Source organism: Arvicanthis niloticus, chromosome 4 (assembly GCF_011762505.2).
Source record: "Arvicanthis niloticus isolate mArvNil1 chromosome 4, mArvNil1.pat.X, whole genome shotgun sequence".
Taxonomy (NCBI): domain Eukaryota; kingdom Metazoa; phylum Chordata; class Mammalia; order Rodentia; family Muridae; genus Arvicanthis; species Arvicanthis niloticus.
Genome location: NC_047661.1, coordinates 59,857,989 through 59,881,273, shown reverse-complemented (window position 1 = coordinate 59,881,273; position 23,285 = coordinate 59,857,989). Strand labels below are relative to the sequence as shown.

The window sequence follows — 23,285 nt, the reverse complement described above, 5'->3', positions numbered from 1 at the left end:
GCTTATTTGCTCTTTAAGGACCATGGGAGCGTGGATTCTGGGCTTTTACAGGGGTTATAGCATCAGCACAGACCACAAACAAGGCTTCGGGTTGTGGTAGAGCCATGAACCCGGATGCAGCTGGGATCATAGACATCAGCGTGGCTTTCAGCTTGAGCACAGACCACTGACATCCAGGTAGTAGCAAAGGTCACAGACATCAACACAAACCCAGCGGCAAAGGACCAGAGACCCGAACTCAGCCCTCAGTCACAGCCTGGATATCATCACCATGGACCCAGGTGTCAGTGAAGGCCACCCACATTGATGTGGGCCCTGGTGCAGCACTGCCTACTATCAACGTGGCTTCAGGCTACAACACAGACCACAGACATTCATATAGGTTTTCCGTGGTAGCTCATGCCACGGCCATCAACGCAGATCTGGCTGCTTTAAGGACACGGAACCAAACATAGCAGCCCGGACCTGGTCATCACTATGGTCTCAAGTAGCAGTATAGGCCACTCACATCCGTATGGTCTCCAGGGGTAGCACGCCCCATGGACATGAACACGGACTCAGGCCATGGCACAGTCCATGAATATCCACAAGTTGTCATTTGACAACACAGTTCTCAGACATCAACATCAGGGCCAGTGATCCCCCACGTGGCCCTCAGCAGCATCACGGGACACAGTAGTCCTTTCGTGAGCTCTAATCAAGAAAATGAACTGTTCCTCATCTCCGGCCTCCGTCATTACCAATATTGAGGGTGATGCTCTGCTAGGCGGTTTGTTCGCCGGGTTGAATCTTCAATCTGTTTAAGCTCCAGACTGCTGCACACCATTCTGTCGACTCCATTGGGCAATGAATGACATGACCCACTATCGGTCTCGGGCCACTCTCTCACCGGTCACAGCAGTCAAGTCACCAGTTCTGAATGTTTCCACATGTGCCTCCTCCATCACTTCGCATCTCTGTCACCCATTCTTTCCTGGCAGTGGGGCCCACAGGTGCGGGCCGCGAATGCAAGCAGGTGGCATGAGCGCCCCTCCCCAAGAGGCTCCTTCAGTCCTTGTTGATCAATCATGGCTACATCCAAGGCTGTTCCATTGGTACCTTTCCTCTTTCTCACCGTGTGGATTCCAACTCAGATTCTCTGTTTCATCATTTCAGTGCACCCTCTCACATTTCTGCTGTGCTTTTCCCTCTGCCCTTCCCCCATCATAGACATACAACGCTTACCTGTAAAAGTCACTGACTCTGGGAGACTCCGCTAATGCTAACCAGGCCAACAAAGCAGGAGAGACCGTGTGACGTCACTGGGGGACTCTGAAGTTACTTCTGCAATGTTATGTTCCATCTTATATTAAACTCAAGAGTTTTGAACTTCTGAATGTGAGCAGTTGATCAATTTCTGATCTCCAGGTTGGTATTTGACTGAATAGTCTGTTCTCATCTTCTTAGAAAATCAGAGTTCTTTATTCACTTTTAGGACAGGTTTTTTTTTTTCCTGGCAAAAGAGATATAGGCTGAGCTTAAGAGTGATTTGGTCTTCATGGGAAGCAGAAGCCAACTACAACCTGGAGAGTGTTTACTCTTCTGTTTTCTCACTTATTTTCCAGTCAATTACTTTTATTCCCTTGTGTGGCTCTTAGTATTGTTTGTTTGTTGTTTTGTTTTGTTCTTGTATGTTTTAAGAACTGCTTACCAAAGAGGAGACAGAAGACAGGAGCAATGTTTCTAAGACTGAGCTAACTGCTTCAGGGAAATACTGTCCTGGTTCTAACCTGTCCCTGAGTCCTGCTTCTGGCAGGCTTTGCAGCTACAAACACATGGAGCGAGCGCCCTCACGTGGATGGTCCCTATTATAGCAACAGTAGATCTCCAGACCACTGCCTGGCAAGCAGTAAATACCCAGATCAAGTTAGAACTAGGAAGGGTGTAAACTTGCCACTACAGACCCTCCCCCCTCCCCTTTGCAATCAGCAAGCCTAACTGTGAATGTTAGATGTGAGAATTTCTAAACATGCTGCAAAAGGTATTCTAATTTGGATGCTAATATCAAAATAAAACTATTCCAGTAATAATGAAATGCCTGGCTCTTGTGGAAGAGTAAAACCCCTGCAGAGTGAAGCAGCCTTCATTAGCATTCCACCTGGAAGCTTCAGATGTGGCTATGGTATGTGAACACATTTGACATCTTCGTTTCCAAGGAAACAGGATCATAGATCCATTTTATTGTCCAGAAATAATGCTGACTGTTGGTATCCAGAGCCAGCTTGGCAAACTGGCTCCAAACTCAGGAATGTCACACATAGGTAACATCTGTTGCCATGACAACCCTGCATACCTTCTTGGAGCCCACTCCTCACACTCACCTGGGAACTGCCTACATCACAGCATGGACACAAGGCCACTATTCCCCACCTTCAACTCTCTCTCTCTCTCTCTCTCTCTCTCTCTCTCTCTCTCTCTCTCTCTCTCTCTCTCCCTTTTGTCCCGTTCTTTCCTAATAAAACCTCTGCCACATGGAACTTTGACCTGGTGTGATCTATCTGGACGAGAGCCATTCCAACACAACACTGACTTCGTGCACTCACTCCTATCCACTAAAATACTTCACTTGGTTGTACCCAAGCCCTGCTTTCACGGAATCCTCACTTTTATTTCTGGAGAGACACCCTACTGATCAATCCTCTGACATCTGACATGTCTCCTTTCCTGCCCTCCCCCACACCACAATGAGTCAGTTAGCCCAAGTCATTCAATGGTTTTGTCCTTGGTTAGTCTTGGGTTGATTGGGCAAAGACAAGTCTTGGTCTGCTGTGTGTGTCTGCGTGTGTATGTGTGTTTGTGTGTATGCACGTCCATGTGCTGGTGTGGTGTGGTGCAGTGTGTGTGTATGTGTGTGTTTACATATTTGTGGGTGGGTGTGTATCTGCAGATTTGCATGTACTTGTATGCATGTGCTTGGGAGATGTTGCTGTAAATCTCCAACCCCAATAAGCCCTTGCAAGGAAAACACAACTCAATTAATATGGGTACAAGCTGTGCACCTAGGTTGGGCAGATCTGCCACTACACTACTCTATTCCCCAGCTATGAAAGCAACTGTGGTTTCCCCAGGCCACCTGTTTCTGCTCCACCTTCCTTCTACCTCCTCTTCTTCTGTCTTCCTCTCTCTCCTTCCTCTCCTTCCTCTCCCCTCCTCCTTTCTCTCTCCCCCTTTCTAAAACTTTCAGCTCCACCTTTCCCTTCCACTGCCCAGTCACCAGCTCTAGCCTTTCTTTTACAAGTTAAAATGGGGAGAAGGTTCACATGAAACCACCTGCATATGTGATTCACTCCTGATCTGAGGTGGCTCCTCTTGGGGAAGCAGAATCAGCATCAAAATACAAACAGCACCAGGGCAGTCCACAACAGGGGAAGCCCAGAGTTGATGATGCTCTTGTTCTGGATCACTCTCCACTCCCAACCTTAGCTAGTCTGCCTAGCTGATGTGCCCACCGATCCCCTGTCTTCACCTCCCAGGAGCAGACATCCCACTGCAGCAGACTTCTACATGAGCTTTCAGGCTCTGAGCTCTGAGCCTCACACCTGCACAGCAAGTTCTTATTCCACCGAGCCATCACCACAGCCCGCTCTCTTTCTAATTGCTTCTTTTCAGCACATGTAATTATCTTCAAATTGTTCTTTTTCATATGCAGAAATAATAATCTGAGAACCAAAAAATGTTTGAGAAGTTTCCATGCCATCAATATAAACAGCCCCTGAAAAAAAAACTTTATCATAATATATATCATATATACATATATGTATATATACTTTTTTTAAACTTTTTTCACTTTACAAAAAAATCAGGATGTGTCTTTTATGATAGAACAATGGTCCAAGGGATGATGGCTTAATATTCTCTCCTTTAAGATGTAACTAAACAAGATTGTTGACAATAAGCACTGATCACCTACAGGACACTGAGACACTTTAAATACTTGTAAAGCTCCATCACTCTTCCTTAATGGTCCTGACTCATGACCTATGTATGACTGTGTGTCCTACCTCACTGAGAAGCAGGAAAGGCCTGGAGAATACATGCATGAGCTCTTCCACACAGCTTTTTCACTGCTTATGTCACCATAAACCTCTTTCCTGGTCTTTCACACTAGGTTACTTCCACATGTAGTGGTCCCTTAAGTCTCTTCCTCTTTTCTCCTGGGTATCAGCATCCAAAGAGCCCTCAGTGATACTGACCTCTAGGTGTCTGTCCTGTCCTGTGGTCTCTCCTCCCACTGAATCAGGGACATTGTGATGAACAAGGAAGCATTGACAGAGTGTGACCTCAGAGGCTAGCTCACAAGGGACAATGGACACGTTCAGTTCCCTAAACCTGTCACTGTGCAAAGCCAGCACCATGTCAGAATACTCCAGCAGCCCCCATGAAGAGGAACCGAGTTCTCAAGACAGCAACGAGAGCAGCCCATGGTAATGTGGGTAAGATGACCCAGCCCTCATGCTTCATTCCCACGCTCCAAAGTCTAGACCTCCGAAGGCTATAGGAGATGGTTATATATGGTTTTTGGGGGGGTGTCTGTAAAAGATGACTTTCACTTGTCTTGTGATTAGAATACTCTAGGCACTCAGTTTCTCTCAGAAGAGTAGCCAAAGCCTTCTTAGTGGTCCAGCCAGCCATCCTCTCAGCTGCCCAGCCCCACTTTAAGCCTCTCTAGTGTTGTTCTCTGCCACTCTTTTCTCCTCCTGACTAACTCAGCATCAGCCGCAGCCACACCCTGACATTCCTCAGAGGCCTCAGATGGCCTCTTTATGGGCCACTCCTCCCCTATCTCTTTTTTTTTCCTCTTATCTCTATTTAACATCGAGAAGGCTAGGCTGATTCTATGACAAGCTTCAAATTGACAGTTAAGGAGTCTAGGCCTAAATCTCTGTCTCCAAGAACTGGGCAATTCCAGGCAAGTCCAGGTCTCAGAAGCTGCCCCAACACCTAGCCTGAGGCAAGGACGAAGGGTCAGCAGCAATTTCCAGACTTCCTCAGCTACTTCCCCAGCAAGTTTCCAGCCACCACACCCAGGTAATGGAATGTCTGTAGGGATGGACCCAACAAATTAATATAGAAGTCACCTACCCCTGAATTCCCTAATGTGCTTAAATCAGGCCCACAAGCTTTCTTGGGTGTCTTGGTAATGGGAGACCCCAGATGTTGGACTTCTGCAGAATAAAACACTCTTTGTGTTTATATACTTTGAGTCCAGGATATCATTCTTCAGAAAATCATGGACCCTTACAACATACCATAGATACCATTCATTATTTGATCTCTTATTTGATTGTAAGTTAAATTGGTAGAGGGTTTTTGTTTGTTTGTTTGTTTGTTTGTTGTTCTTCTGTGTTGTTTTTATCTATTCCCAGTGTCATGACCAGTGTCTGGTTCTTAGCAGGTACTTCTATGTAGGAACTTGTTTTATTTTTAGAATTATTAACATTATGAAGAGTAAAGCTTTAACTCTTAGTGAACTCGGTTTTGAAAAATTAGTAAAGGTGATAGTTTTATTCTTTATTGAAGTAACTTAATTCTGAGATTCTCCAGAAGAAAAAAAAAAACCAATTCCAACTAAAAAGGCCAAATCTAAAGCAAGCTTTATTAAATAGTCAATACTGACCAAGCAATGGGCTTTGGTCAGAACCATCTCCCAGAATTTCCCTGCTGAGAATGGCCTCTAGCCATGGCTGCAGGGGTTATAAGGACAAATCTATAGGTCTCAGTACTTTCCCATAAGGCTTTGTTATTTCCCAAGAATTACAATTCCCAGCATTCCAGGAAGTTACCTGGTCCATGGGCAGGTGGGACTTACAGGTTAATTTTAGGCATTACATAACTTTTATTGTTAAACATTTTGGTGAAAATCATGCCCTAGGAAGGGCAGAAACATTTATTTCAACTTCAACCCGGCACCATCAATTTTCAATAATTTCCTAATCCCAAATTGCTTTCAAAAAATGTTAATTAATTTGATTTTATGATAAGCTCTTCTTGAAAAGAATACACTGAAGATGATAGAACTGATTATGTTTTTATTAGTGGCTTTAAATAACCCCGCCCGTGATACATCAATAAGGTGACAAGGTCATATTACTTATAAACTATCAGTTCAAAGTGAGAAAAAAAAAAGGCCTCAGTGATGGTGGTTGTAGGGAGCATCTCATCCCCTGCCTTCAAGGCAGATGCTAAAAGAGCCAGGCCCTGGGTACATGGGTGGTGGCGGAGCCATGTACAGAGTCCTGGCTTGTCTCCCTCTTTAGTTTTTCTGCTTAACTTACTGACATGGAACAAATCAAAGAACACTCAGAAAACCTGCACATGTCTAATACTCTGACCCATGAGTCTCTGCACACTTCCTTCACTTGGGTGCATTTGGCCACCTTCTAAGGCAGGTATCCCAGTCCTTCCATGTATCAAGGGGTCACTTGCTCAGCGCCTTCAGACCAACAACAAGGATCAGGTTGTAGCTCAAATACAATGTAGGGAAATGCTGTATATTCTCCAAGAAGAAATATTGTACTTGAGTGCAAAACCCAACATGTATGTGCTGTTAGCAATCATGTGACCTGTGGGAGAGTGACACCCTATCCCTGTGTAAAGAAAGAAAAAAGGCAAAGCCTTATAGAAAAGATTGTTGATTTGTCAGACAGCCAGGGAAAGGAAGCAGTCACTATATTATCAGGTGCTTTGGCTTATCGCACTGAAGAACTGCAGGTAACTTTGGTTTCAAAGACAGTGAACTGTACCTCTGGAACCCTGACAGCAATTTCAGTCTAGAAATCATTCACTCAGGCTGGGCATTGGTAACATACACCTTTGCTCTCAGTATTCCGGAGATAGAGATAGGCAGATTTCTGTTAGTTTGAGACCTGCCTGGTCTACAGAGGGAGTTCCAGGACAGCCAGGGTCCTGTCTCCAAAAACAAATAACAACAACAATAAAAAAGAAGAGAAGAAGAGGGGGAGGAGGAAGAGGAGATAAAAGAAAAAAAGCAAAAGGAAGGAAGGAAGGAAGGAAGGAAGGAAGGAAGGAAGGAAGGAAGGAAGGAAGGAAGGAAGGAAAACAAATCATTGGTCTACTGAGAATTTTACTGAGCATTACTAAGAATTTTATAGAGAAAACCTGTCTCAAAAAACAAAAAAGAAAAAGAAAGAAAAGAAATCATTAGATCCAGAGAACTCAATGAAGGGAATCGAGTCGGAGGGGGTGGGAGAGTGGGGGGGGGGGGGGGCTGAGGAAGCTAGAGAAGATGGGTGTGGGTCAGGATCCAATGCCTTAGCGTGGCCGATGCTTTCTCTATCCTCCATTAAGTCTTTTAGGAAAAACTTTACAGGATAATGTTGAAGCTGGTGAGGGAGAGGGAAGAAAAGAAGAGGGAAAGAGAGAGAAGAAAGAAAACGAGCTGAGTATTTAACATCTTTTAAAGCATGAACAAACATGATTACACAATGCAGTGAGATCAGCAGATTTTGCTCTGCTTCCACACAGTTCTTAACTTCACATTATATATGGAAATCCTCCAAGAGGAAAGCATAGCCATTTGATTTGAAACTATTTAGAAAATAGAGAGCATAAGTAAATAGTTGGAAAAAAAAAAAAAAAAAAAACCCTACCCACAGTCCATTTACTAGAAGAGGTTCTGACAATAAGTTTCCACACGGCTTTTCTCTCCTCTTAGCTGCTGTGTTAGCACTGAGTCTTCTCCATTAAATATGTTGAAGTTATACGATATGGATACATTATTCTGAAAAGAATAAGTAAAAGCATAAGTTGCACCTTAGAGTTATTCATTATGTTGCGTTGTGCGTTGTACAAAATGTAGTTGATTTCATTTGCCCACTCAAGTAATCTTGGGAAGGAATAGATTCTGTTGTTCTTGGATGAAATACTGTGTAACTATGCAGCCGGGCTCGGTTTCACTGCGTCCTCCCTGGATACTTATCTATCTGTGTCTAATACGGAAGGGTAGTGAGGACCTGATTAACCTCACTCCTTATATTTGCTCATGTTTGCCTCACAGATGGGGACACTGCTATAGGACACATAAAAAGGCTCCAGTTTTGTTTTGGTTTTTTTTTGTTTTGTCTTTTGTTTTTTGTTTTTTTGTTTTGTTTTGTTGAAAACTGACTTTTTCATTATGCAGTATTGCTCTTAATCTCTGATAATCTCCTGAACTGTTCTACTTTGAAGATAAAAAGGGTACTCTGGATTCCTCAAGATCTTTTCTCATCTTTGTAAATCTATATGCTTATTGATAAAATGAAGGTGAATTTCAAAGGTCGACAATGTATTCTTAGGTCCTGTATTTTAGTCTTTGTTACTCTTTGTCTTTTTATTGACCTTCTGTTTTTCAATCTCTCTAATTTTAATTGCACACTTTATAAGATTCTGTTTTCTTCCTTTTCTTTCTCTATCAATATACATCTTTCAGGAAAAAAACTTTTTAGGGGTTGCTCTAATCAGAATTTTGTTTTCTAATCTCACAGTACACATTATCAACTTATCTAAGTCCACTATGAAATAACACAATGACTACATAATCTAATGGAATCAGCAAAGCGTTTTGTGCTCTAGCACAGTGCCCTGTGCTGCCACACACCTGCTATCCTGGCATTTGGGATTGTATAACAGGGTGGTTAGGAGTTTGATACCAGCCTGGGCTATGTGGTGAGACCTTAGGACTGGGATGCTGCTCAGGGATACAGCATTTGTCTGACACATGTACATTCACTAGTTAAATCTAGCATTGGAAACAAACAAAAATAAGACAACTATTTTGCTTCCGAAGCACGTCAGTTTCTGCCTTGTAGACAGACAGTTTCCAGTGCTCTCTCCTGTCCCTTAAAGTTTATCGTTTATAAATTACAATCATCTTTAAAGTAAACGATTTAGTTCCACCTAAAGTATTTCCTTCATGGAAGTCTGAGTTTCTGACTTATATCATAGTTCTTCTCTCTAGAGAATTTTAATATTTTATCCAACACTGTTTTACTGAAATTTTAAAGATTTTTTTTGTCTTAGAAAAGTTGTTTTAGAAAAAAAAAGAAAAATTTATTTTTTTAAAAAAAATTTCCAAGTGTCACCTTGAAAACCCAGTGATGTATGTAAAAGTAAAGCTAACTGACTTATGGGTGCTCCTGCAGGACTACTCCATGCACCCAGAGTTTCCAGGTCTAGCCTCTGTACCCTTGTACCCATTTGTTGATGACTTGTCAAGTGCCCCTAGTCTGGCACTGCCTCTGGGGGCTTTTGCTCCTCTGGAGAGATGTGGTTCTGTGCATTCACCGAGTTCTTCCACTCTTCGGAGTAGTCCAAGCTGCGATCTCAATTCTGTTCTCTAAAGAAGATTCTTGGCTTTTCAGTTTGCTCCATGCTTTTCTTGTCATAATCTAAGGGAAGACTTTCAAGCCTTTTGAGTTTCCTAGAGAAAACCCAAACACTGTAAGTCTTAGTATTTTATGCAGTTTGTAACTTTGGCCACATAAAAAGATGAAGAAAAACTGATGTTTAAGAGGAAATGACTTTTCAAATTTTATGTGCAAGAAAATGGATGGACTGAAGATCATAGTATAAAATGATATCATCCAGATCAGAAAGACAAAAAACCTCTTTTCCATGACATGCAGAATCTAGATTTAAACATTAATGTACATGTACATGTACATTCATACATGTACATGTACATACATACATGTACATATACATGTCAAAGGGGAACAGGGAGGAGGAAGAGGTTTAAGAGGATGGGAGAAGGGAGAACAACAAAAGGTAACAAGGGGAGACAGAAAATATCAAATCTTCTCTCATATGCCAAGTTCGTATTTAAGCGTGTGTGCATATGAGGGAGGGAGGAGAAGAGAGAAAGAGACAGAATGAAGGAGGGAGAAAGAAAGGGCACAGGACACAGGGCACAGGACTATCTAGGAGAAAAAGATCAGTAGTGGGGTTTGGAGATGTACGTGGAAATTCTAAAATGTCTCACCAAGGATACCATATGTTACCAAGGAATTTGTGGCTCATCTTTTTGAGTTCTTAGGCTTATTAATAAAATAACTTAATAATTGATTCAGTAGAACACTTCTGAAGAAAGAACTTAAAGAAAAAAAAGCCTAGGACAAGCAAGCTTCAAAAGTCAACAGCTATCCAGAGGAAGGAGATGGAGAGGAGGAAATCAAGACCTTTGAAGGCAGCCACATGGTGGATGATTTGGGGTGGCTTCTGAGAAATAGAGGGGAAGGACATGTATGCTCTGTCCAGTGTACTAAAGAAAGAGACAGAAAAGAATAGAAAGGAAAAGTTACACCTCTCTGAAGCCAGATTCAGAAAGGTGGACAGGTAACAGAGCCTTCTGGAGGCTCACTATAAAAACCTCATCAGAGGCGTGAGAAAGGCATGATATCTTCATAAAGGGATAATTATTCTTCCCGTCTCTTTACCATCCCTTAAGGTAAATCACCCTTTCCAAGTATGGTCAGTGAGCCTGCAGATTGACCATCCCAACTGCATTAACTCGTGTTTTGGGTAGCTTGGAATGTTGGGTCTTCACCCAGGCCATTGAAATACATTTCTCTTAAGGAGACTCAGTGGAGCAGCACCGAAACTCAGCAGAGCACCAATAAAGACTTCTGTAGCATTCCGCCTCTGAAGCGGTAACCCTTAAATCAGTTAGGCGATGGGATAAAGTCGGGCATTAGATATGTAAAGCATTTTTACTGTGAAAATCTAGGTATCCAATTCTAAAGCTTCACTACAGGGGATTAATGCTTGGACTGGACTTTCAGTCCCACCCCCATGTATTGCTTCTAGGCTGGGTGCTGGTTTACAAAGAGATAATTCCCTTTAGACCTTCTTTGCCAGAGAACCAAGGACTTTCCTGGAACACCTATAAACTATTTCTCCAATGCCTGTCTCCTGGTCTCATCAGATGGACAGTAAAGAGGAACAGGAGGGAGAATAGAATTAGGATACAGCTATGTCATTGGATGAAAATGTCATTTTTTAAAATCCATTATTTCATATGCTAAATTTAAAAAATTTAAAAAAAAACATTGAAAAACATAAAAATGCCATTAAAAAAGTCATTGAAAGTGACTTTCCTAGAGAAAGACTGATAACAGACGAAACTAAATTTAGAATCTAGATCTTACATTATAGGCATTTATGGTTGGTCATTAGTGAAAAAGGTACAATCTCTTTAAAATTCTGTAGCCGAGTCTTGTATGCTTGGACTTTCTCTTTACTATGATGTGCAAAGCACCAGATAGAAACATTCATAGAAAGAGCCCTCAGGCCTGAAACAGACTCTAACATACTTTTACATTTTAGGGAATTCTCAACAAAGGGAGCCTCAGTTTTTCGTATCAGTTTAAAACAATAGCTAAGGATGTAGTCACAGGGTCTCTTGGTCATAAAGTGAAGATATCTTAGATTCTGTTTATGTTCTGTATCTTTGGAAAAGAGTCTTTGTCTGTATACTGTAGACTTAACTTGGAAACCTTGTATTCTCTGCTCCAGACCACTGCAATAAAAGCAAAGTGAATCATGGGAATGTTTTTGCTTTCCTAGTACATATTAAAGTTCTTCTTACAGTGTAGTCTATTGAGTGTTCAATAGATTATGTCTAAAAAGTATGCAAACCTATCTTAAAGTACTCAATTGGGCTTCCTCTGGCAGCTGATAGGAACAGGTGCATAGACCTACAGACAATTATTAGGTTAATAGAGCCCAAATTGGAGATCTCCATCGGGTCCCTCCCCATGGAGCACGGAGAACCCCGTGGAAGGGGTGGGGAATTGTGGGAGCCAGAGGGACACAAGAACACAGCCCACAAAATCAACTAAGCAGGGTTCACAGAGGCTCACAGAGACTGAAGCAGCAGTCACAGAGCCCGCATGGGTCTGCACTAGGTCCTCTGCATATACACTGTGGTTGTTGTTAAAACCCCTTAATTTAATGTGGAAAAATTTATAGAAATTAATTGCGAAGCACTTAAAAACTGAACTCAATGAGCAAATCTCTGCCTGTTTAAGTATGTGTACACAAAGACAGGAAGTTGTATCCAATTTTTCAACCGCTAAATTAATCATTTCCTTTAAGAAAATTATCTTCTTTCATTCTTCATGATACTCTGCCTCCCAGTGCGGTTCTCTGATGAATGCAGAGTTAAAAGCAAGGCTTCCTTTCAAGAAACCTTAACTTCTAACATCTCTACTTTTCTTCTCTTTCTTGTGAATCTCACATGACCAGCTAGTGGATGGTGTCAGCTTAATCTACTCCAAGAGGCTTGCCTGCCTGCCTGCCTGCCGCAAAACCAGACTAGGACAGAACCTAGCGCTTCCTCTTCTTAAATTCCACATCTGTGTCTTCTGCTGTGCTAGTATCCGGTCTAGAAAGACAGCGTTGCTATCTAGGAGAGTCTCTCTCTCTCCTCTCTCTCTCTCTCTCTCTCTCTCTCTCTCTCTCTCTCTCTCTCTCTCTCTCTCTCTCTCTCTCTCTCTCTCTCTCTCTTTCTCTCTCTCTCTCTCTCCCTCTCTCTCTCTCTCATACACACACACAAACACGCAAATACACACAAACACGCAAATGCGCAAGCAAGCAAGCAAGCAAGCAAGCGCGCACACACACACACACACACACACACACACACACACACACGTGGTTTTTAGCTACAGAAGAGGCAGGCAAGTCTACATCTTACACTAGTGGCTGCTTTTTCTCAATCAGACGTCAGAAGCCTGCACTCTAACCCATTGATCCCATGATTCTTACAGCTGTTGAGGTGGGACGGCTATTGATCTGGAACATGATTCACTGCCTGGTTTCACAGGAAAGCTTCCAAGAGGATATTTTCAAATAAATTAACTCCTGGGCCAAGCTTTATTTTTAGCTACTCCAGTGTGTGGATTTTTATAAAGCCACCTCCCTTGTCCATTGAAATGTGCCAGCAAGCCACAAAGGCGACAGTCCTACAGGCTACTTAGTACACATTACATTAGGGCACACACGTTAGTCCACTAACTGTTTAGATGCCTTTGTCTAAGCCTACGATTCCAGCTACATGGGAGGCTGAGGCAGGAGAATCACAAGATTAGAGGCTACGGGGGCTGTGGAGTGAGTGTAAGCGAGTCTAGGCAACCTTGGGATAAGCTGTCTCATTTTAAAAGGGAAAAAGAGAGGTGGGAGAGCAAATTAGGAGAGCGCTTGCCTAGCAATAAGGCAAAATGGGGCGGAGTGCTTTTTTTTTTGTAATAGTGTGAGGTAGCTCTACTTTGTCTTATCCACAAACAGCACAATTAAAGGTGTGATGTGTGATGTTTTAGAGAAGGTGGGTTGCTACTCCAAAACGGAGCTCTTCTTTAAGGGAGGAAAAAAAAAAAAAAAAAAAAAAAAAAAAAAAACCCTCTCTGGTTAACTTGCTGATTGACAGAAGGCCTGACGACTCCTTAGTCACCTGACTGAGCTCCGGCCCTCCACTGGGAGGGTATCCCGAGCCTCCGCCTGGGAAGGACTCTGGTCTTCCTTTCAGATGCCGGCAGGAAGTCCGCAGTCGTCCAAGGAAGAGCCAGCGCAGTGAGTATCCACCAGGTCACCTGAGTCTAAGGTGGCCCTGGGTCTGAGAGCCGCCCGGAAGCCTGCAGCTCCTTAGGAAAACTCGCAGAGCAAGTAAGTGCCAGCACTAGTGACGTCAGCCCAGAGCCAGCCGAAGCTGCTGCCCTCAGATTGGAGGAAATTAAAAGAAACCATTAATGAAGTCTTTGAACTAGAGCCGCGGGTATTGATCGAGCCCCCACACTATCTTAACCGGAGGGATGGAGCTACTTAAAACTTTATAGTAGGAAAAACAGCAGATATACCAGTAATAAAACGAAAGTAGTAAATTTTTTTGAAAGAACGAATGTAGCTTAATAAAATATCAGTGGATACTTAACACGTAAACCTTAGGCTAATTGGACTTGAGACTTTTCAACAGAACGTTGAAAGCTTTTATCTCGGAGAAATGCGAACTATTGCGATAGCTGCCGCCTGATTGATAATCTGCCTAAGGTAAACGTGTATGGGCAGGTCACGTGCTGCGTGACCCACGTGATATTTATGGGTCTATTGTCTAACTAAAAATTAAAATTTTTTTAAATGAATGTGGGGGATATAACACAAGTTTAAAGCTTTACCGGGGTCTGGAGTGAGTTTAAAGTCTGCCTAGAAAAGCTTGAGAGACTGTGTCAAATCAAACACATAAAATAAACGTGTTCGGGTATAGAGCGTTTGTCGAGCATGCTGGACTGTTTTCTTAAGGATGATAATAATAATAACAACAACAATAATAATAATGGATTTTGTTTGCTTACTTACTTCTTTTTAAAGACAGGGTCTCACTAGCGTACTCCTGGATGGCCTGGAACTAGCTATGTAAACCACGCAGGAGATGATCTCAAAGATCCGCCTGCTTCTGCTTTCTGAGTGCTGGAAATTAGTTGCTACCAACCTGGGCTGAAAAATAAGATTTTTTAGGGAGTAGTATGAGATAGGCTTGTGCTAAAAGGGAATTGGGGGATACATGTCTGGTAAAATAATGATGCTTCCCTTTACCACAGAAATGTCACTAATTTAGAGCGAGATGGACTCCTTGTGGCAGCCCGGGATTGTCCTTTCACAGGGAATTAGATCATGTGCTTTTTGAAATGCGCTGGAGCTGTGTGCTGTGAACGAACATCGTTTATCTAAGGCAGGAACTGACTGAAGTTGGTTCAGCAGTCAAATGAGGTCATGCGCTCTAATTAGCACTACTAATTATTCATTCAATTCGGGCTGAAACCTGTGGCTGCCCATCAATATCCCTTAGCGGAGCCTTCTTTCCTGTAAAATAATCTACTTTGTTAGAGCACTGTCCTCTTCTCCATGTACTTGCTTTGCTTGTTTTAATTCAAATGGGGGAAAACAAGATTTCTTAGCTATTAAACTTGTATTTTCAGTCCCAGGACAGCTTTCCAAATAGCTCCTGCCTCATATCTAAAAGTCCTGTTGGTTATTTGTTTATTTATAAATTTATTCTAGATGAGATCTCCTGCCTCATATCTAACAGCCCTGCTATTTATCTGTCTTATTATTTATTTAACTAACAAAGAGTAGTCTTTTCTCAATTTCCCAAGTGCTGGGACTGTCGGTATGTGTCAGGTATCTTTCCTGACACCACATCCCTCTTGACCCCTGAGCAGGAGCCACTGCAAGCCACTTAAAGGCATAAACTTTCTTGGAGCCTACAGGCAGTATAGTCTTTATATTGAATAGTTACTATGTTACTTTTTAAACAGGCCTCAGTGTCTCTTCCTTAGCTGCATCCCAATACAGAAACTGTTTTCTACCCACCATGATTTTTGCTCTTAAGAAAATATATGTATATATGCACATATATGCCCAATAGACATTTTCCTGTCTAAAGCTTATTGTGAAAGCTTATTTGAAGTGGTTTCTGTTCTCTGTTAAATCCTCCATAACAATGTTGTTGTTGTTTGGGTTTGGGTGTGTGTGGGAGAGTTTGAAACAGGGTTTCTTTGCCTAGCCTTGGCTGTCCTGGAACTCACTCTTTGGAATAGGCCAGCCCCAAACTCACAGAGAGCCCCCTGTCTCTTCCTCCTGAGTGCTGGATTTAAAAACCTGTGCCGACCCAGTCTGGCCAGTATCGGGATGTTTGTATTCTCTACAAGACCACTTAAAGAGCAATGTGTGAACTTTGAATATTTTTTTCCTTAAAATAGAAAGGAAGACTGGCTTTGGTGGTGCCTTCCTCAACCCACACCCACAGGACAGTATCACTGTAGTAAATCTGGAGGAAAAAAGGAACTCTGTATTAGTCTGAATTCCATTTTAGAGAGGTTATTAGGAAGGATCAACATACAAAATATAAATCTGAAATAGCATTGTGAGAACGTAGTGATAAAGTAGCTGCTGACCCATGTTCCACAGGCTTTACCGAATACTGCCAGTGAAAAGTATCTGACATTTGGTTCCTGGTGGGCTTGGTCTTTTTGTTTTTATGTGCATGAGGATGATGAGGATGGTGTGTGTGTGTGTGTGTGTGTGTGTGTGTGTGTGTGTGTGTGTGTGTGTGTGTGTACACCCATGAGTGCATGAATGGAGGTCAGAGGAAGACATGAGCATCTCCCTTTAAGGCACCCTACTTAAGCCAGACAGTGGTGGCAAATGCCTTTAATCCCAGCACTTGGGAGGCAGAGGCAGGTGGATTTCTGAGTTCGAGGCCAGCCTGGTCTACAGAGTGAGTTCCAGGACAGCCAGGGCTACACAGAGAAACCCTGTCTGGAAAACCAAAAAAAAAAAAAAAAAAAACCAACAAGGCACCCTACTTTATTGTTACTTTTTAAATGAGGAACTTACAAAACTTTATAAAATAACCCCATGAATTTGTCTGTCATTCTTGGGTAGGGGCCAGCACTGTACTATCTCTACCATCAGTATTTGTGATGCCAACACAAGCAGTATTTTTTAAAGATTTATTTTTATCTTTATGTATGTATGTATGTGCCTGTGTGGGTAGCTGTGTGCAGGTGTGTGTACATGTGTGCAGGTGCCTTTAAAGGCCAGATGAGGGCATTGCATCTTCTGGAGCTGGAGTTACAATGGATGACTTATCCATCTTTGGTACTAGGACTCAAAAGCTCAGGTCTCTTGGAGAGAAGCAAATGCTGAGCCATCTTTCCAGCCCTTGCACCCAGCGTTTGGAGACAGAGTCTCTCACCAAATCTGAACTTATCATTTAAGCCAGACTGGCTGCCCAGTGAGCCCCTTTGACCCTCCTCTCTTTTCTCTCTCCCCACCCAGCCATGGAATTACAGTTAAATATTTTTGCCAGATTTTATGTGGGTGCTGGGCAACTCTTGTCACCAGCACCTTACCTGCTGAGCCATCTCCCCAGCTCTTTGTTCTTTTCTTCACTGGGGAACCAGAACTTTTTCATTACAATGATATCTAATAGAACTTTTTGCAGTGACAGAAAATTCTAAATTTGCAGAGTTCAGAATTGTGACTGCTAGGCACCTTTGGCAACTGAGTACAGAATATAATTTAGCTGAAGCCCTGATTTGTTTTTCTTTGTCTTGACCTGATTGATTTTACTGAAAGCTTAGTTACTTCATGTGGCCTGGTGCTCCCAGACTGCACAACGGGGGCGTCTAACAACTTGCCCTCTTCTGTAAGTTGCCATTGTGAACCACACTGCTGCGCATCCTGGATTTTACAAGATTTGTGTTTAAAAAATTGATGGTAGAGATGCTTATTTATGCATGCATGCTTACAGCATGTACAGCGTGTGTGTGCACTGTGCTGGGGAATGAACCCAGGGACCCATCGTATGAAGTATGTGCTCTATCACCAATTGGTACTGCAGGCAAGACTCTTGAGCAATGAACTTACTTCCTAAGGCTGTATCGATGGACAGAAAAGATTCTGAATTTGTAATGGCCACACAACTTCGATGTGCCCTTAAGCCCATGTCTGAAATACAGCAAGCACTCACTTATAACATACTTACTAGTTCTGAAAGTCTTCTCAGGCAAGTTTGAATTTGATTGACACGACAACAGAGTCCAGAAAGCTTGTTCATCATGTCAGACTACTTTAAGGGAGAATGATCCTTGTCATATAGAAAATAAAAAATGAATCCAGATCCTGTAAAAAGTTAGATTTTTCAAATCCTAAAGGGGGAAACAAATGATTTATCTTATTATAAGTTAGTGATTAAAAAAGGAATGGTAGTACCAATGAAGAACAAAGCAAATGCACGAGCATCGTCTACAAACGATAGATATTTGCGTAGCGACCTATCTGTAAACAGGAACCTTGGCCTCCTTTTGATCCATAGACTTCATATCCAGAGCACAGCTGGTTCACAGGTTCACAGCTTCTCACCTTCTTTTTCTTCTTCTTCTTCTTTTTGAATTTCAGAAATTCCTGTAAAACACAGATCGAAAGTGAGACAGTCTGCTGTCTGCCAGCCTGCATTATGAGCTATAATGCGACAGACCTCACCACTGGCTACCTCTCCTCTGCTGTAGCAATCCTCCTGTTCGGCTCCAACTTTGTACCACTTAAAAAATATGACACTGGCGACGGTAACTGGTTTTTTATTGTTAACCTAAACTTGCTTTTAAGTGTCTGGGATATTTGCTTTGTTTTTGTTATATCTTTTTAAAAATAAGAGCTAAAAAAAAATAATACGTTTTATTGATCACAGTGCCTAGTGACTAGAACTCCCATAAATCGTCTCACAGTGCCCCTTGTGGCGCACTGAGGGTGAGTCAAGACAGGAAGGCCAGATGGTGCTTTGTGGCAAAGGCAGGGTGGGTACCACTGGAAAAGCTTCTTGACTGTGTCTGCTGTGTTTATAAAGTAGGTAAGTTCCACTATCAACATTCATTTGAAAACCAATTTTTGACACAGCTGATACGTGAGAGATCACTCTGAGCATAACACAAACCAGTTTCCCAGTGAACAAGCTCTTCTCTAACAAACCGTGAGGCACACACCGAACGCTGCTCTCAGTTAAAGAAAGATAAGAAAGATGTGCGGCAGTACTGTAACCTAGGCACGCGCACATACATCCCTCTCCACAGAGCTGTGCGCCAGGCTTCCTCAGTTTACCACATGTGCACACACAGACACACATCCTTACCACAAAACCGTATACCACGCTTTTTCAGTTCACCACGCACGATCCCCAAGTTTGCCGTGTATGCTGTGCCTCGTGCTTACTGACATCTGGTGTCAGGCAGACCCCCACTCCTGCAGCCCTGCAATGATCCATAGGGTGCATTCTTTGCAGTGGTCCCTCCACACAAACCTCCAGTCCTTTTCAAATTAAAGGGCTAGATCTAATTTACTGTGACTATACTTAACCAATAGTCAGTTAAAACTGCTGTTTTTATTAATTCTTGGTCTTGTTTTGTTTTGTTTTGTTTTTAAATGCATTGCTGGTGCAGTTTGTCAGTATCTATCTTTCTCCAAACCAGATCTGGTTCTGTTTTGAGGGTTTTTTTTACTGCATGGTTTTGCTCAGCACCATAGTTTGAGAAATGCATGTAACCACAATTGCCACAAAGCAGTGCAAGCTGTTGTCTAGTGAAGGAGAGCAGGGCTTGCTCTTGCCTACCTGCTGCCCTCCCTTTGGAAGCAAGAAGGGAGTGGAGGCACCCAGTGAACACCCCCTGGAAGGTAACATCCCAGTTATTTTCAAATCTCCCTAGTTCCTTAGTCTTCAAACTGCTTAGACAAAAAGATTACAAACCCTTTCTCCTAGCCTTTTCTTTTGTATGTTGACAGGCAAAAAAAAAAAAAAAAAAAAAAAAAAAAACCTACTAGAAAATTAACCAAAAAGGACAGCTGGCTTTGCTCTTGGGTTTGTGAACCTAGAAAAGTGTCCCATGTGTTGTGGTAAATATTATTTGGGGGAAGGGTTTACCCCACTTTGACCGTATAGTTCCCAAATAAAAGCCATAAAAGCCTTTATATTTACAGTAAGTCTTAAAGCATTAGAGCTAGGTAGATATTAACCCTCTACGCTGTTTTCTCTACTTCGTCGTCAGTAACCCCAAGATATCACTTGCCATGTTCCACCTGGGTCACTACTACTCCAACAGGCCGGGCCCAAAGACCACCGCTCAGGATCCACCTACTTCATTGGGACCTCTTCCTTCTTCCTCCTCCCTCACTCTCCCTGGAGTCCCTGCCTGAGACCCCCAAGCCTGGGACCTTCAGCCCCGCCTACCTCTCTTCTACCCAGCTATAGGCTGCAGTCATCTTTATTAACCAATCAGGGATAAGTTGAGGGCAAGGCTTATACAACAGAAGCTGGTACCTGAGGATCTGCATTTCCGCAGGTTTTGGAGTACAGAATTTAGCATTTGGATACAGGCAGCACCGGGACAACTCTCTACACCCATGTGTTTGTTTCTGGAACCTGAACCCCAGGTCCCTTCGAGTAGTAGAATGCTCTAGTCTGAGCCACCGCCAACCCAGAAGTCTTACTAGTTTTTTATTTTTAGTTTCTCACTTGTAGCATGAAGTTTCTTTTCCACTCCAATACAAGTCTTGGAGGTTAACAGATATTTTCCCCCTTTACTCTATTATAAGAATGAACAGAAATAGATGAAAATGTTGCAAGTTACAACCAAAAATGGCAGAGTAGAATTACAGCTTCCTTGGTGCTTCAGTTGATGTGGAATATCTATCTTTTCGATCCCTGAGACCTTGATGGTACAGAAGCCTTGGGTGGCCACTGCCATGTCGTCTTCTGGTGCATAGCCAGTAGCACCTTATCTCACAAAAAGCAGAGGAGTGCTGGCCTAGAAGGTTAGGTCTCAGGCTTGTAAAATCTATCTCATTAAACTCCCAACTGTGTGAGCCACAAATGACCAAGTGTATCCCAAAGCTTAAGTCACTGCTACATTGTTGGGAAGTTCTCAGTGCCATGTTTTGACAGTTGCAGTGAGACTGGCATCAGAGTGGAAATACAGGCTCACGCTTCTCAAAATTCTTTAATAGACATTTCTTGATTTGACTACAAAGTAAAAGAATAGCATGTTAACCAGGAACACACTGTGGACTCCAGTGTCAAGCATCTAGGTTTCACAGTCCAGTTGGAAGTATACCTACCAGATTTTTGACCAGATTTGTTTTCTTGGTGTCTGAGATTGGGTCCACCAAGACATAAAGTATGTAAGAATAAACACACCACGTGCCCACTATGGGCACATGTCCTGATTTGTGTCTGTCTTTCTAAGAACATCTTACAGATATTCTTAAACATGCATATACTCAAATCTTTCTGCTAAGTAATGCCAGGTCGTCTTATTTGTAGGGATGTTCCTTCAGTGGGTGCTCTGTGCTGCCATTTGGTTGGTTGCCTTGGTGGTAAACTTGATACTACACTGCCCTAAGTTCTGGCCGTTTGCAATGCTTGGCGGCTGCATTTGGGCTACAGGTAATGTGCATATTCATCTTATACATGGGTCACAGTCATATTCACAACCTGGAGAAAAACCACAGTGGGCTCACAGTTGTGAGGTACACATGACAGACATGAAGTATATATTGTTTTCCTTTCATGTATTTTGGGAAATTTCTTCATTTTGTTTTCCCTTTAAATGTTTTAAGTTCCTGCTAGAAAATTATTAGAGTAAAGACATTTGATCCTTTAAACACATAAGTCAAATGCCATTGTATACACTTGACCTTTCTCCAGCATGTTTACTGGAAAATGTTTATATTAGAGAGCAACCCTTTGTTACCATCATTTGTGAGCTTACCCATAAGAGCTGGCAAATAGTGGCATATAATCATTTTGAGTAACATTTAGCAAAGGAAACTGACAATTAAAAATCTCGTTGCTTTATCAATGCCTTAACTACTATAGTAGAATCTACATTTCCAGATAGCCATTCTGAAACAGTTCTCCACTATGAATTCAACCTGGAAAGCCCTCGTTTTTTTGTTTGTTTGTTTGTTTGTTTGTTTTGTTTTGTTTTTTTAAACAAAGAGAATTACTGAAAACCTTTAAGAGATAAATTTGTTAGATGCAAATAAATTTAAAATGTTAAAATGGTACCCGCTTACCCACAGAGTCTTTGAGGGATTAAATGATTTAATGAAATTCATTAATCAGAGATCAACATAAGTAAAACTTTACCTTTCCACCAGAATTTGCATTTCCATGCCTTGCATGTGTCTCTGTGATTGTTTACCACGTGGAATTGGGAGGGAGTGAACAGAATTTGTTCCCTCATTCTCTTGGCTTTTGGAGACATCAGTCTCACATGCAGCCCAGAGCAGCCTAGAACTCTTGAGTCCTGCCTCCACTTACTGATGTAATTGCAGACAAGACATCTCTCCTTTGTTTGTCAGCCTGCAGATTATTTATTTGTTTGTTTGTTTGTTTGTTTGTTTTGGTCAAGACTAGTGCAAAATGTGGAATGCTTCGTGAAATCTTTGTCCTCCTTGTGCAGGGGTCATGCTAACCTTATTTGTATCACTCCCATTTTAATATGTGCACTGCCAAAATGAGCATTTTTTTTTAATTTTTGAAATTATTTATTTACTTACTTATTTACTTGAGATAGAGATATCACTATGTAGCCCTGGCTGACCTGGGGCACCATGTAGACCAGGCTGATCTCTAACTCACAGAGAATCTGAGATTAAAGATAGATGGCTCTTCCCCAGGCCCATTGTGCAGATCTTTATCTCACAATCAGGTTCCACTGTGCTCAGGTGGATAAGTGGGGAGCCAAACTTGAGAAATGTAACCATATTATAGGTTAGACCAACCAACCGGACTGGCACACAGAGGAAAGAGGGGAGCTGATAGTGTAAGGACTTTATCGCAGGTGATTAGAGGGGAAACTAACACCTTGAAACCAGAAGAACTTTTCCAGATGTGAAACTAAGTGGAGCATGATACCCTCTGAGTCTAAATCTCCAGCATCACCACAGTGGAGGACAGTAGCTGCAGATTGCCTCAGCAGTTCAGAGCAGAACACTGAGACTCAAGACAGTCTAGAGTAGAGTTATGTTAGCAGGGTATATGGACCTCTGATGAATGGCTCAAATCAGGAGACATAGGTGATTCACAAACCTAAAGAAGAAACCTGAGAGAGAAAACTGCATGACTGAGTCGGGTTGCAGAAAGGGTAAGAAGTGTTTTACAAAAAGCAACAGTGAGTAAGAAGCATCCATTGTCCCAGCTACTGGGAAGGGTGAGATGAAAAGATCTCTTGAGTCCTAAAATGGGAGGCCAGCCTTGTGGGACATAGCAAGACCTTGTCTCCATAACTACTATGCTAATAACATTAACACCATCAGGGATTTGGCCCTGGTGACCCTCAAGAGCGCAAGTCAATGTCTGTGAGAATATGGAAGGAAAGCTAGTGAGTACCAGAGAGTACATTTTGGAGTCATGTTGAGGCAGAAGTTAAAAGTCAGAAAAAAATACTAATTTAGCTTAGAAATGCATTTGTTGTATGGGAAGTGACCCGTTTTTCCTGCATGTTGTATCTACAGGGAACATTGCTGTCGTTCCAATTATCAAAACCATCGGTTTAGGTCTTGGACTCTTAATCTGGGGATCATTTAACACCTTAACTGGCTGGGCAAGCTCAAGGTAACACAATTCAAACTATCTCAGCTAAGAGTCCCGCACCCTGTATTCAGTGTTAACTGGGAAATAGACGCACTGGGAGAAAGCA

General features: G+C 42.3%; 1 protein-coding gene and 1 non-coding gene across 12 annotated transcripts in view; one reads left to right on the top strand and one right to left on the bottom strand.

Annotated features, from left to right (window-relative positions):
• Positions 1-4,359: 4,359 nt before the first annotated feature.
• Positions 4,360-23,285, top strand: part of Tmem144 (transmembrane protein 144) — a 41,855-nt gene continuing 22,929 nt past the window's right edge. The window contains exons 1-5 of one of the 11 annotated variants that reach the window (XM_076932556.1): positions 4,371-4,472; positions 13,562-13,605; positions 17,992-18,158; positions 20,903-21,025; positions 23,101-23,200. In XM_076932556.1, the coding sequence (XP_076788671.1) occupies positions 4,461-4,472; positions 13,562-13,605; positions 17,992-18,158; positions 20,903-21,025; positions 23,101-23,200 (446 nt within the window). In that variant the 5' untranslated portion in view covers positions 4,371-4,460. Of the gene's footprint in view, positions 4,473-13,561; positions 13,699-13,794; positions 14,080-17,991; positions 18,159-20,901; positions 21,026-23,100; positions 23,201-23,285 lie in introns of those variants that run through there. The other 10 variants (XM_076932555.1, XM_034501406.2, XM_034501405.2 and 7 more) reach the window with 10 other exon arrangements.
• LOC117707931 (U6 spliceosomal RNA) lies at positions 22,003-22,106 on the bottom strand. Its single transcript, XR_004606676.1, has one exon. It is a non-coding gene; the product is annotated as a U6 spliceosomal RNA (small nuclear RNA).